Source organism: Garra rufa, chromosome 9, assembly GCF_049309525.1.
Source record: "Garra rufa chromosome 9, GarRuf1.0, whole genome shotgun sequence".
In the NCBI taxonomy this organism is placed as follows: Eukaryota; Metazoa; Chordata; class Actinopteri; order Cypriniformes; family Cyprinidae; genus Garra; species Garra rufa.
In genome coordinates, this window is record NC_133369.1 from 1,532,043 (window position 1) to 1,548,274 (window position 16,232).

The 16,232-nt window shown below is 39.0% G+C and overlaps 2 protein-coding genes across 2 annotated transcripts in view; one reads left to right on the forward strand and one right to left on the reverse strand.

Annotated features, from left to right (window-relative positions):
• cdk14 (cyclin dependent kinase 14) overlaps positions 1–16,232 on the forward strand; it is a 135,016-nt gene that overhangs the window by 45,097 nt on the left and 73,687 nt on the right. The window lies entirely within an intron of this gene.
• Positions 339–10,744, reverse strand: LOC141342404 (tripartite motif-containing protein 16-like). The gene is made up of 7 exons (XM_073846852.1): positions 10,597–10,744; positions 8,448–8,830; positions 8,098–8,193; positions 1,778–2,011; positions 1,282–1,441; positions 1,094–1,141; positions 339–871 (listed from the first exon to the last, which is right to left on the reverse strand). Exons 1-7 carry the CDS (start codon positions 10,742–10,744, stop codon positions 345–347), a joined length of 1,596 nt encoding a protein of 531 aa, XP_073702953.1. The 3' UTR covers positions 339–344.

Below are 16,232 nucleotides of genomic sequence, written 5' to 3' on the forward strand. Positions count from 1 at the left end.
AAAATCTCAGCCATGTAGCTTAATCAAAGCTTTAATGGCATGTCAGCATTTATCATTTCGATTCTGAATGTTAAAAGAGATCGAAATGATAGGAAAATTAACGAATATAAACGAATAATGTCCGAAGAAGATGTCCTCTCCAGGTCACCGTACAAACGAGTCATTCGGGCTTAGAGCGATGTTTGCTGCCGCTTCAGTTCAGTGCTTTACATGACTGCCCCCTACTGATCATGTCTTTCCTATGTCATTGTATTTTCCGTGTTCCCTTGGAATACACCGGCGTCACGCGAGACCACTTTACTTCCCGCGCGCATTTTAAATGGCCAGATCTGTATTCTGATTCATTAACACAGTTTCACTGATGATCCAAGAGAAACACTGAACCCAGGATAGAGCGGCTGAGTGAATGTGGTGTGGACTGTGTGGATGAGGCTCATTGTGTCAGAGACGCTGAAGAAGGACAGAGTTCCTGCACTGTGATCCACAAACACTCCTATTCTACTGCTGATGGACTTCACAGGGAGAACAGTCTTTATGTTATTGTGTGTGAATGAGCAACTGAAGGGAGTGCAGTACAAACTCCAGGACTGATCATTATATCCAAACCCACTCTCATCACCCTGTGCCTTCCTGCTGATGCTCTTGTATGACACTGATATAAACACACCTTTATCTCCACTCCACTCCAGCTCCCAGTAACAGCGTCCACACACACTCTCTCTACACAACACCTGAGGCCACGCATCAAATCTATCTGGATGATTATGATAAGACTGGGGTGTGAAACTGATAATAGTAATCTTTCTGTTGTTATCAGCCAGAAGGAGGTGTTTATTCACTGTGTTCAGATCCAGAGTGAGCTGATGGGAATCTGATGGAGATAAAACACACCAGAATCAGGAATTATGAATCTGTTTGATATTTTCATTCATGTAGCTGAACTCTTCATGTTCAGTGTATCATCAGTGTCTCAGTACAGATGAGCAGATATCCTGAGCAAATCATCATTTACATCAGCAATAAAACTCTTCTTTCACCTTCTACAGCAGAACACACTCAGTGATTTTTTCTGCTTGTTTTCTTACTGACTTACATTGTAGGAAGTTGTTTCTGGTCCAGAGAGCAGTGTTGGTGGATGTGACTGTGGAAATCAACAGACATGAACAGTGTGATTCTCATGATCCTGCATCCATTCCTAAGACATTTCTAATATGATGTTCTCCATGATATGAGATGATGATGGACTCGTTTCTGAGAGCAGATGAATCTCCAGGACTTTACCTCTGTCTGAGATATTCTTGAGCCCCTCTTTGCAGAAATCCTCCAGTTTGTCTCTCAGCTGACGGACAGATTCTTTCAGATCATCAAAGGGTATAAGAGGAGTGAAGGGATAATCATTTCCGTCTGTAGATTCAGGAAGTGTTGAGAGAGACTGGAAACTCTACAGAAAACAGAAATCAAAACTCATCGGCTCAACACTTCACCCAATAACCTTCACCAACATCAGATTTGATATATATAATATTATAAATCAGATGGAAAAATTTGGTAAAAAGTTGAAATTTCTGTGAAGTTTTGAACTGTTGGTGGCACTAGTGGTGTTTGACAGCTAAATATATCCTAAGACAGCATCTCTTTCAAAAGAAGACAATCAGAAGAGAAATCTGACTGATGATTATATAAAAGGACACTCATGAAATGTGTCTCTGTAAGTCTACTGTCACAGCAGGATCTGGCTCAAGTCCACTATGATACTGTTCTTTTAGATCTCTGTTACCTGCAGGAACTGGATGTGATCCTGTGTGTGTGAAAGCTGCTCCAGCTCAGCGTCTCTCCTCCTCAGATCATTGATCTCCTGCTCCAGTCGCTCCAGTCGTTCTTCAGCTCGACTCACTGCTTGCTTTTCCTGATCTCTGATCAGCCGTATCAGCTCAGAGCGGCTTCTCTCAATGGAGCGGATGAGCTCAGTAAAGATCCTCTCACTGTCCTCCACTGCTGTCTGTGCAGAGCGCTGTTAGGACACACAGTGATTCAGGCTTCAGTGGGACTGAAAGAGACAAGAGAGTCTGAACTGAGACTGAGACAAACTTCTCTTCTTCTCCAGACTCACCTTATGAGACTCCACAGTCTCTCTCAGCTGCTGAACATCTTTCTCTCTCTGCTGGATTCTCTGCTGGAACGTCTTCTGCGTCTCCTTCAGCTGCTTCTGCAGGACAAACGGGTGATAGTAAATATCTAATAAAACTGCTGGTACTAAAAGATCTAGTTTAGATTCACTGTTTTGGATTGCTTCATTTGATCTGAAAATGCATGTACAGAATGACGCGTTTTGGTGTGATAGAGTAAATAGTAATAGCACTTGCAGTGGCAGCCTCCCCAGGGTTATAATGCCTGTTTGGTAACTGTGTGTCTGATTAATGTAAATAACGCAGTAATTGATGTTGATAAAATCATGTGTATGTTCAAGTGTGTTGTCCGTGTCGTTGGTCGGTTAAAGTCGTGGAAAAGATACTCCTTTATCTTCTCTTAACACACTCTCTTTTCTCTGTCCTCTCTTTTCCTCCTCTATCATGTGTTTCCAATACATTCCAGTTTGTCACTCAACCACACTCTAATACCAAGATACGGCAACGCAATCTTGCTCACTTACTTCCTATCTGCACATCCTCTATTACACCTCTTGCCTTTTCTGTTGGTCTCTGGAATTGTCAGTCTGCTGTCAATAAAACAGATTTCATTTCTGCTTTTTCCCTACGATCTGTTCCCAGCATTTTGGCCTCGGCTGAGAAGTCCATTCATAGCAAAAACCCTTCAAAGAGGTGTTTTCAAACAAGTATCATTGTTTCTTTTACAGAACAGCAATCTTGACCCTAACCAGTCAGGTTTCAGGAGTGACCATTCAACTGAGACTGCACTACTGTCAGTCACTGAAGCCTTGTGGATTGCAAAAGCTGATTACAATTCAAAAGTTCTTATTTTGCTAGCTCTATCTGCTGCTTTTGACACTGTCAATCATCTTATCAATGGACATCACAGGGGTTCCCTTTTTCGCTGGTTTGAATCCTATCTCACTGGTAGGTCTTTCAGGGTGGCCTGGGGAGGGGAGGTATCTAAAACTCATCAACTGGTCACTGGGGTTCCTCAGGGATCAGTTCTTGGACCTCTCCTCTTTTCTATATATACTAGATCACTGAGTCCAATCATACAGACACATGGCTTCACCTAGATGCTGATGACAGACAGACATCTCTCATTTCAAGCAGATGATCCAACAGTAGCTGCTTGGATCTCAGGCTTCCTGGTGGACATCTCGCCATGGATGATAGAACATCACCTCCAGCTCAATCTGGCAAAGACTGAGCTTCTTGTGATCCCATCTACAGCATGACTTCACCATCTAGTTAGGTTCTTCTACAATTACCCCATCAACTCAAGTCAGAAATCTTGGTGTAGTCTTTGATGACCAGCTGACCTTCAAAGACCACATTGATTGCTCAATCTTGCAGGTTTGCACTGCATAACATCAGAAAGATTAGGACCTTTCTAACAGAGCATGCTGCACAACTCCTTGCCCAGGCCCTTGTCATTTTTAGGCTAGACCACTGCAATGCTCTTCTGGCTGGACTTCCATCATGCTCAATCAAACCTCTACAAATGATTCAGAATGCAGCAGCACGACTGGTCTTCAACGAGCCAAAAAGAGCGCATGTTACTCCTCTCTTTATCTCCTTGCACTGGCCACCAGTTCAAGTTCAAGACATTGATGCTTGCATGCAGAACAACCACAGGCTATATGCGCCTGCCTACTTCCGCTCAATTCTACGAATCTACATTCCCTCCAGAAGTCTGATATTCGCTTGTGAACGATGCTTCGTGGTACCACCATAAACGGGCACAAAATCACTTGCCAGAACTTTTTTGTACACTGTTCCTGGCTGGTGGAAGGACCTTCCTACCTCTATCCGTACCACTGACTCCCTGACAATCTTCAAGCGAAAGCTAAAAATGCATCTCTTTCAACACAATTTGATTTCATCTTAATTTAAAAAAACACTTGGTCTTTCTCTTAATTTGTTCCTTTACTTTCTAGCTGGTACCTGGTTGAACAATATCTGAAACTTGGTGTTACGAGCACTTCCTGTGTCTGTTTGCCTCATTAAGATGAATCACTCTATGTATTCCCCAATTGTAAGTCGCTTTGGATAAAAGCGTCTGCAAAATGATTAAATGCAAATGTAAATAATAATAGCCTAAAAATAATAATGTGCTTCATACACTTTTAGTTGTTCATTTGTTTTTTTTAGGCTATTCACAATTAAACTGAAATTATGGATTTTAAACCACGGGAACAAATTAATAAAACGTCTTTAGATTGGAGCTAAAATGAACAGTTAAAGCATGCTTGTGAGTCTATATCTTTTTTCTGCACATTATTCAGAGTGCTCCATGAGTTGGCTTACATGTGTTCAGTTCTGCATGGGAAGATAAATGATTAATTATTGCAGGTTTTTATATAGAGTTATATATTCCCTGTGTGATTTGATGTAAAATGAAGAATGCAAAATATGATTTGAAGCCAGGTCATTTGTCTGTTTACAGAGTTTTGGCATGTAGCTGGTTGGGGGAATCCGTCCAAAAATGTAGTATAAAATTATATGAAAATAATTAGTCAACAAAAAATGCAACTTAAGAATTTTGTCATTTAATGAGATGTGTTACATAACCATTTACATGTTAGCATTTTGTAAAAATTACTGCAGATCGGCTCATCTGTGCATTGATGCATTTCTCTAAATGACAGAAAACAAACTCTGATTCACAACATTTATTTCCAAACACAGATGTAAGGTGCTGCTTTGCTCTGCAGTGTCTAGAACTAATGGTTTATATTCATAATAAGGTACAGAATGGTAGTTGAGTACCATTTGTACGGTTGTACAATGGTTAAGGAGCATTCAGCAATATTTTACTAGTGTCTAGTTTTAAATACCTGTTTCTCTGTCCTCTGTGCTGCAGCTGATACAGTGTCATGGTTTTTATGTTCATCCATTGTACACAGCACACATATAAATTTCTGGTCAGTGCGACAGAAAACCTCAAGGATCTTCTCATGTTTCTGGCAGATCATCTCCTGCAGTCGTCCAGTGGCATCAGTCACTTTGTGTTTCTTTCCTTTAAACCAACTCTCAGGTTGTTCGAGGTGATTCTGACAGTAAGAGTTCAGACCCGAACACACAACAGCTCAACCACCAAGTTTCTTTTTCCCTGAACTCACGTGTTTCCTGTTTCTGTGTTTGATGCGTGTAAAAGTGGTTTGTCTTCAAGTCTGTAAAGCAGGTTACTCTTTACTGCTGATTTTAGTCTTTATACACTTGGCTCATATTTAAGTAAACGCAAAGACCTTAACTAGTTGATTCAGGTGCATTTAATTCAGATCAAACTAAACTCTGATAATGAAATATCTACTACAAGGCTAAGGTCTGTAAGGTCTTCAGGGTCCTGCTTCCGTAGAGTTTTGTTTCAACCAAAGTAACGTGATAGTGATAGTGATGTGTAGGCCAAGTATGGTAGCCAATAAATGGAATTTATCCTCTGTATTTAACCCATCCAAGTGCACACAGTGAGTAATGAACACACACACAGAGCATTGGGCAGCATTTTTTGCTCGAGGAGCAATTGGGGTTTGGTGCCTTTCTCACTTTTCTTGTCAGTACTAAGAAATCAAACCCACAACCTTCAAATTACAAGTCTGAGACTCTAACCATTAGGCCACAACTGCCCCTAAGCAAAGACCTTGATTCACTTGTGTTTAATTAGAGATCAAACTCTGGGAAAGTGACTCTCCTGTGTTGTGTTTGAAGTCAGTCCTCATTCACTATTCCTATTCTATTTGTATTGTTGCAGAATGAGAGGGACACGTATAGACTAATGCATTTCACACAGGCTTTTGCCATAAAGTCATGTATGCTTGACGTTTAAAAATAAATGTTGTTAATAGTGAATGCCCCTATACTTTTTGTTTTATAAGCCTATTGACGATTACCTTTTAATCCTAACGATGTGTGTGCTAAAGTGAACTGCAGTAAAGATCACGCAACACAACACAAATTAATTTGTGCATTATTTTACTTGTTTTTGAGAAATCCAATAGAACTACAAACTTTCCAGTCATGCCTGTGAGAAAGGTATCGTTTGGTATCGGGGCATTTTAACAAGTATGAGTACAGGAATACAGTTTCAGGTTATTTCACTGACAGGAGATTAGTTGCAGTATTAATGTCATGAAGAAAAAAGAAGAAACTCGTTAACATCTCACTGTTACAGATTTATCATGCAACTCAAAACATTCTATGTAGAATCTCTCATGAGTCTATTCTGATTCATCAGTTTTACTGATGATCTACACCAAACATTAAACCCAGGATAGAGCGGCTGAGTGAATGTGGTGTGGACTGTGTGGATGAGGCTCATTGTGTCAGAGACGCTGTAGAAGGACAGAGTTCCTGCACTGTGATCCACAAACACTCCTATTCTACTGCTGACGGGCTCTACAGTTAGATCAGTTACTATGTTGTTGTGTATGAATGAGTAACTGAAGGGAGAGCAGTACAAACACCAGGACTGATCATTATTTCCAAACCTACACTCAGTACCACCTCTCTTCCTGCTGATGCTCTTATATGACACTGATACACACACATCTCCACTCCACTCCAGCTCCCAGTAACAGCGTCCACACACACTCTCTCTACTCAACACCTGAGGCCAATAATCAAATCTGTCTGGATGATCAGGATATGGCTGATCTGTGTCAGTGTTAGTAATCACTCTGTTGCTCTCAGACAAACAGAGGTATTTATGCGCTGTGTTCAGATCCAGAGTGAGCTGATGGGAATCTGATGGAGATAAAACACATCAGAATCAGGAATTATGAATCTGTTTGAACTTTTCATGTAGCTGAACTCTTCATGTTCAGTGTATCATCAGTGTCTCAGTACAGATGAGCAGATATCCTGTGCAAATCATCATTTACATCAGCAATTAGAAAACTCTTCTTTCACCTTCTACAGTAAGAACATGAACACACTCAGTGAGTTTTTCTGTTTGTTTTCTTACTGACTTACATTGTAGGAAGTCATTCCTGGTCCAGAGAGCAATGTTGGTGGATGTGACTGTGGAAATCAACAGACATGAACAGTGTGATTCTCATGATCCTGCATCCATTCCTAAGACATTTCTAATATGATGTTCTCCATGATATGAGATGATGATGGACTCGTTTCTGAGAGCAGATCAATCTCCAGGACTTTACCTCTGTCTGAGATATTCTTGAGCTCCTCTTTGCAGAAATCCTCCAGTTTGGCTTTCAGCTGATTGACAGATTTTCTTAGACCATCAGAAGCAAGGAGATTGCAATTTCTGTCTTTATATTCAGGAGGTGCTGAGAGAGACTGGAAACTCTACAGAAAACAGAAATTAAAACTCATCGGCTCCACACTTCACCCAATAACCAACATCAGATTTGACTGATCTTTAGTAACTCACCTCAATCCAGCACTTTCACAGCAACAGCTTTATTCTTATAGTCATTCAATTATATTAGAGCTACAGAATCTGGTATTTGACTCTGATACTGAGAGTGATTTCCAAGTTATCCTAATCATTCATTCACATATCTATTGCAAGCAATAAAAGTTTTTGTTTTTATATGTGTGTTTAGCATAAAAATGAACATTTCTAGACTAGAGCTTGTAGATCTGTTACCTGCAGGAACTGGATGTGATCCTGTGTGTGTGAAAGCTGCTCCAGCTCAGTGTCTCTCCTCCTCAGATCATTGATCTCCTGCTCCAGTCGCTCCAGTCGTTCTTCAGCTCGACTCACTGCTTGCTTTTCCTGATCTCTGATCAGCCGTATCAGCTCAGAGCGGCTTTTCTCAATAGAGCGGATGAGCTCAGTAATAATCCTATTACTGTCCTCCACTGCTGTCTGTGCAGAGCGCTGTTAGGACACACAGTGATTCAGGCTTCAGTGGGACTGAAAGAGACAAGAGAGTCTGAACTGAGACTGAGACAAACTTCTCTTCTTCTCCAGACTCACCTTATGAGACTCCACAGCCTCTCTCAGCTGCTGAACATCTTTCTCTCTCTGCTGGATTCTCTGCTGGAACGTCTTCTGTGTCTCCTTCAGCTGCTTCTGCAGGACAAACGGATGATAGTGAATGTCACAGAAAACTACTGACACTAAATCATTTTGTTACAATAATCAGACATGAATGAGCATAAAGCCAGTTTTACTCTGTAAGTGTCAGTATTATAAAAGAGAACCTGATGTAGAGGCTCACACTGACAGTGTTTCTGTGTTTTGTGTACTGAAGCTGTAGCTCTGCATAGAAAATAGACTATTGGATCACTAATCTGAGTATTAACTTGATCACTAATGTTAAATACCTGTTTCTCTGTCCTCTGTTCTGCAGCTGATACAGTGTTGTGGTTTTTATGTTCATCCATCGTACACAACACACATATACATTTCTGGTCAGTGCGACAGAAAACCTCAAGGATCTTCTCATGTTTCTGGCAGATCATCTCCTGCAGTCGTCCAGTGGCATCAGTCAAATTGTGCTTCTTTCCTTTGAACAAACTCTCATGTTGTTGAAGGTGATTCTGACAGTAAGAGTTCAGACACATCAGACAGGACTTGACGGCTTTGTATTTTCTTCCAGTACAGACGTCACGGAAGGAAATGTGACGCGGCAGCTCAAGTTCACTTTCAGTTTCCTTACCTTGAACTTGTGTTTCTTGTTTTCTGTTCTGTGTTTGAGTACTACTTACTAATCATGACGCTGAAACCACATATGGCAGCAACAAAGTCTCTCCACTTTTGATTATCAATGGGCCAGAACGTCTAACGTGCCCCAATTGTGATTGCTATTTCTTAATTGAGGCCTTGAGACGAAGAACCATACAAGTCCATATTTTTAAATTTTGAGTAATAAGATTTTTTTCATTTGGATTGTGAACATTATATTATATATTTTTATTTTACTTGAAAATACACAACAAAAGCTTCTCAATTCTAAGGAGATAACATTTTTCAGTGTCAGTATTAAAAATCAAAAGTTACTGTGATTTATATTCATGAAATGTGGAAGAACGGTGTATGTCCAGTTAGTGTGGAATAACAGTATAACTCCAGTTCATCATATCACTTTAAACCACTAAAGATCTGATTCCTTTATCTTAGTTTTACTACAGTAACAGAAACTTCAGGTTAATATTAAGCATTTATTTCAAGCTTATTGTTATTATTATTATTTAAAAACAGAAAATACAGTATGAACAATGTACAATACATAGACCTTCTTACAGTACAGACAATAACAATGAATTATTAACAAAAAACAATATATAAATAAATAAATAAATACAATGCAGACATACATCATAGCTAAATATTATACAATGTATGTTTAGATAGCTCCAATAGTGCACCTTGTCGTTTTTTTTAGAAAAGTCACATCACATATACGGTTCTTCCACTCACGTCTTTCGGTGGATTTTTCCCTGGTTTTTGTTCTCCTCTTCGAGTCAAATATGGTTTTCCAGCATCCCTCAAAGCCTTCCTTACTCTGTCCTTCCATTTGGTCATGTCGGCTCTCTTTTTTTTTGCCGAGGTTTGCCTTTTGATGTCCGAAGCGGACATGACACCAAGCGGCATCTCCATTCTTCATTGTGGACATAGACGGTTTTTCCGCGTGATGCTATTTTAACGTTTAAAATGCGGGCTCTTGGTCGCGCAAAAATATCCCCAAACTGTTTCTGTATACAAAGTTCACACATACAATTAATGCCACATGGTTATCTCATTTTTTGTTTTTTTGGACTTAAACGGTTGTTCGTCGCACACACTCATTTCTTGTCCCACTTTTCTGCGCCAGGTTGTCTTTGTCCAGCCTCAATTCCTCTTTCCATTGGGTGTCTAATGAAGGGCTGTCTTTATCCATTCTCTCTTCTTAGCACGTCATATCCATCGCCAGTGTCTTTTCATGATCATCGTGGCCATGCCGTCCTGCTTACAGCAAGACAGCAGGTCTTCATTGGAGATCTTATTTGGCCAGAAGATATGAAGTATTCTTCGTAGGTTCCTAGTATGAAAGCTGGACAGCTTGGTCAAGTCTTGTCAGCATTCTGCTCTATAGAGAAGCCTTGTGAGAACACAGCTGTTGTAGAGTCTCAGTTTGGTTTTGACACTGTATTGTGCAGATAATGACAATTCTTGCTTTGTTGAGTCTATTTTGGATGTCTTTCCTACTTCCGCCATCTGTTACATAAGGTACATAAAGCTTTTGGTAAAGGGGAGATTGCGATTGTTGACTATAATCTGAGTTTGTACTCTAGTGTGTAAGGTTATAACTTCTGATTTCTTCTGGCTGATCTTATGGCCAACTTGGGAACCGTATTGACTCAATGTATCTGTCTTGTCCTGCATTTGGCGATGAGTGTGAGAGAGTAGTACTCATATCATCAGCAAAGCCTATATCTTCAAGGGTGGAATAGATCATCTATCTGATGCTGGTATGTCTTGCTTCTGTTGTACATCTCATTGTGTAGTCAATGACCAGATTGAATAATAAAGCAGACATCATAGAGCCCTGTTGTACTCCGGTCTTTACTTCAAACCAGATGTCAGTTTCTCCCACACAGCAGCTGTAGTTGTTGTAGAAGCTCCTGATCAGCTGCACCATGTGATCTCTATGAAGCTATCTCTATGAATGCTGTCAAAGCTTTCTCAAAGTCTATAAAGTCTACATACAGTTGCCGTTGCCATTTTGCACTCTGTTCGATGATGCTACATAAAACAATTTTTTTTTTCTGAACTCTGCTTGTTCATTGGCTTTTTCAAGTGTTTCATCAAAAGGTTGGGTTTTATTCTGTACTTTCCTGAGTTTCATTCTCCCTTTCGCTGTAACCAATTGGTGGTCTCTTTCAACGTCAGCACCTCGCTTCACTCTCACATCCAGTAATGATCTTCTCTACATTCTGTTAATAAGCAAGTCTATCTGGTTATCTATCGTTAGGTGAATACCATGATCATTTATGAATATTGCGGTGTGGGAACAAGGTGCCTCCCACAACATCTTTCTGAGTCATTCTACGAAACGGGTGCCATTTCTACTTTGCAATTGTCAAAAAATTACACTACAACTACAACTTGAAAGACAAGTTAAACCTCCAAAAACATATTTTCCCACCTCAGGCACAAACTCCTTATTAATATTATCCTTTTCCTTCAGGCAAGGGCACCTTTCTTGTACCACCACATTACGGACGATATGTATGCCATTAGAGTAGTAAAACATGAAATATATTTTTAAAATGTTATGATTTCCTAATAATGAATTCTTTCTTTTTTGCAAACCACCAATAGAGAGTCTGTAGTTTAATAAAAATTTTAATTGTTAGATTTTTAATCTTGAAAAATGAATTTGACATTTCAATGGCCTCACTGTTTGTGAAAAAACAAATTCACTTAAAAAATACAAATAAAGTGGCATTTATTTAATTAGTCCACACAATAAGAATATCATATACAGCATTAAATCAAGTAACATTTTATTTTATTTATATAAACTTTTACAAAATTACCCTGTGACGGGGTGGTATGGACAAAGTGTTTCTCTATATGAACAGCTGGTTTTAAATTTTGTGCATACATTTCACAAGGGCATGTGTTTCATCTGTATCCATGATTATCCCAGGATAAAGGTCATTGTCATATTTAAATCACACACTACTTTCCAATTAGATTTCCGCTTTCCCAATCAATTGGTTCAGTTGGCACCTTTTGGGCCGTCTTGTTAAGAGTGAAATGCTGTGATAGTGAGTGAGTGAATGAGCGAGTGAAAGAGATAGTGAGAAAGTGACATAGAGAGTGAGATGGTGAGTGAATCAAACATGTTTATGTTAACAGAAAATACTGATTGAAAATTGATTAGCCTATATTTAGGGTGGCCATATGTGCCAGTCATATGGGACACGTCCTGGCCACAATTTAAATATTGCCTAAAACACCTGAAGTAATTTGATCAATAACATAAAGTTATTGTACAGAATCGACCAATCGTGGCATTGCATGTGAGAAGGTGAGATCTACAAAGAATGATCAAAGCAATGCAAATGCACCTGTTTGTTCATTTGATTTGAAGCATTGCTGCGCACCAATAAAATAAACATCAGCATGGTCACCCTACCTATATTAGAATCCTATATTAGAATAGTTTCACACATTTTCTCATTCAAACAGGAAGCAGAACCACCCCGTCACAATAAAAAATGTGACGGGGTGGTAAATCTCATCCCAAAATGGCCGCAGATCTCCCATGTGGTCAAGATTCTCACCTAGCATGCATGCATTTAATCTGAAATTTGATTTTCTTTACATTAATAATGTAAAAGAATCAATAAAAAACGTTTTCCCTATCTACTTTGCGTTACGGGGTTTTTTAAGCTTGACGGACCCTGTCTAACATGAAATAAACATGAAATAAACAATGTAAAAGAATGTCAGTATTGACTGCTTTTGTTTTTGGTGTCTGTAAGGCTCAAATGATGTCACTTCCTCTTTGTGATGTCATTTAAAGCAACAGTACATTAATTACAGAAAAAACAAGTTAGCGTGACGGGGTGGTAAGTTAAACTGCGGGACACACACAAATCATAAAATATTTACAAAAAAATTATATTTTATTTTGAATAAATTTATCTTATGTAAACAGGGACACACATATAATGCTGAAAATAATCTATAGAAAATCTATAGATCAAAATATCATGTTGGTCAACACGGACATGTGAAATTGGCTATGTACTAATGAAAAATGATTAAAAAACACTATGCTATTTTTTAAGAATAGTGTTATATCATGTTAACAAGAACACTTGAATTAATAACTTTAAGCTTTGAAAACACATTTTTTGTGTCTTAAGCATCTCATCAAACCAGTGTTGTTTTCGTCAACGATGACGAAATCATTTTGTTGACGCCACTTTTTTTCATGACGATAACGAGACGATGACGAGATAAAAATGGCTCGTTGATGACTAAAACATGACGAGACGTGTGTGTTTTCGTTGACGAGACGAGAATAGACGAAAATGTTAGTGGGTGGTCCGTCAGACGTTTAAAATGCATGACATTTCTGCTTATTGTGCATGCCAATCAAAACCTAAAACGGATCCGCCGCTATGGCAAGCCGTTTTAGGCAAGGCAAGGCAAAGCAAGTTTATTTATATAGCACATTTCATACACAATGGTAATTCAGAGTGCTGTACATAAAAAGGAATTAAAATCACAATAGCATAAAAATCATAAAAATTTTAAATAATAATCACAACAATAAAAACAAAATTAAGAACATTTAAGATGATTTAAAAAAAGAAAATGATTTCAAATTAATTAATACAGAACTGATTATACATAAAATAATGCAATCTGTTCGGACGTAGCACAGTGCTCATTCAATAAATGCACAACTGAACAAATGAGTTTTGAGTCTGCATTTAAATGTTTCTAATGTATTAACACATCTGATCTCTTCTGGAAGCTGATTCCAACTGCGGGCGGCATAATAGCTAAAAGCGGATTCCCCTTGTTTTGTGTGAACCCTTGATATTACTGACTGACTCGATCCTAGTGATCTGAGGTTTATATTCAGTGAGCATATCTGCAGTGTATGTAGGTCCTAGGCCATTGAGTGCTTTATAAACAAGTAAAAGTACTTTAAAATCTATCCTAAACATAACTGGAAGCCAGTGTAGGGACCTGAGGACTGGTGTAATATGCTCTGATTTTTTGGTTCTAGTCAGAATCCTGGCAGCAGCGTTCTGTATGAGCTGCAGCTGTCTAATGATCTTCTTGGGAAGGCCAGTGAGGAGACCATTACAATAGTCCACCCTGCTGGTGATAAAGGCATGAACAAGTTTCTCCAAATCTTGACGGGAAACAAAACATCTAATTCTTGCAATGTTTTTGAGATGGTAGTATGCTGATTTAGTTACTGCTTTGACATGGCTACTGAAACTGAGGTCTGACTCCAGAATCACACCCAGATTCTTGACTTGATTTTTTGTTTTTTGACCCCTAGTGTCAAGGTACGCATTTACCTTATGAACTTCATCTTTGTTTCCAAATGCAATGACTTCTGTTTTCTCCTTGTTTAACTGTAAAAAGTTTTGGCACATCCAACTGTTAATTTCATCAATGCATTGGCAGAGAGAGTCAATGGGGCTGTAGTCATTTGGCGATAAGGCTAGGTAAATCTGGGTATCATCTGCATAGCTGTGATATGATATTTGGTTCTTTCTCATTATTTGACTTAGTGGGAGCATATACAGGCTGAACAACAGCGGCGCTAGAATTGAGCCTTGTGGGACTCCGCATGTCATGGACGTCCACTTAGACTTATGTTCTCCTATACTCACATAATAGCTTCTCCCTTCTAAGTATGACCTGAACCATTTGAGAACCATCCCAGAAAGCCCGACCCAGTTTTCCAATCTATCTAAAAGAATGTTATGATCGACAGTGTCGAACGCAGCTCTGAGATCTAGTAATACCAGCACTGATATTTTGCCGGAATCTGAATTTAGGCGAATATCATTTATTATCTTTATGAGCGCTGTCTCTGTGCTATGATGTTGTCTGAAGCCAGATTGGAAATGGTCCAGGTATCCATTTGAGTTTATGTAGTGATTCAGCTGATTGAAAACAACCTTTTCAATAATCTTGCTTATGAAAGGAAGATTTGATATTGGTCTATAGTTGCTCAATATGGTGTTATCAAGATTTCTCTTTTTCAGAAGGGGCTTAACAACTGCAGTTTTCAGGGAGTTTGGAAAAGTCCCAGAAAGAAGTGAGGTGTTCACCACTTCTAAGAGATCTGCTTCTAAACAGCTAAGCACACTTTTGAAAAAAGATGTGGGAAGTGTGTCGAGGTGGCAGGTTGAAGTTTTGAGGTGCTGTACTGTTTCTTCCAAAATGTTGCTATCGATTGCTTCAAAAGTAGACATAATGACTTCTTTTTGAAATTGCGGTCGAAACTGTCTGATCTCTGCATAACTTGAGGGTGTGCTAATTGTCTTTCTGATATTATTGATCTTCTCAGAAAAGAAGGAAGCAAACTCATTGCACTTTCTGTCGGAGAGCAGTTCACTAGGGATCTGACTAGGGGGGTTTGTTAGTCTCTCAACAGTAGCAAAAAGAGTGCGAGTGTTGTTTTGGTTGCTGTTTATAAGGTTCGAGAAGAATGTTTGTCTAGCTTTACCTAGTTCAACATTGAAAGCATGAAGGCTGTCTTTATAGATGCTATAGTGAATTTCAAGTTTTGTCTTCCGCCACATCCGCTCAGCTTTCCTGCATTGTCTTTTCATACTCTGTACTGCTGTTGATTTTCTCCACAGTGATTTCTGTCTGCCGGTCATCTGTCTGACCTTCACAGGTGCGATGTCATAAATGACATTCTTAACTTTTGAGTTAAAGGACTCCAGGAGAAAATCAACAGAGTCTGCAGAAATGTTTGGCATTGAAGATATAGCCTTCATAAATAGCACACTAGTGTTATCGTTAATGCATCTCTTTCTGACAGAGACTGATCTAGATTCAGTGGTAGCAGAGATCAATATATCAAAGAAAATACAGAAGTGATCAGATAGTGCTACATCCTTGATAACAGTGGATGAAATGTTTAGACCCTTACTGATGAGTAAATCAAGAGTGTGTCCACGATTGTGTGTGGGCCCATGCACATGCTGAATCAGGTCAAACGTGTTCAAAACCGTTATAATTTCTTTTGTAGTTTTGCTTTCTGCATTGTCTATGTGAACATTAAAATCCCCTGCAATAGCAAAACAGTCAAACGCTGAACAAACCATTGATAGCAGTTCTGTGAACTCTTCAACAAAGGCTGGAGAGTATTTTGGGGGCCTGTAAATAATGATAAACAGAATGCGAGCACCTTTCAGTAAAATCCCTAGATATTCAAAAGACAAGTACTGACCAAATGACACTTGTTTGCATTCATAGACATCTTTAAATAGGGCAGCTACTCCACCACCTCTTTTAACAGCTCTGCAGACATTCATGTAAGTGAAATTAGAAGGAACTGCTTCATTTAGGATTGTTGCACTGGAATTGTCTTCTAACCATGTTTCATTTAAAAACATAAAATCCAGGTT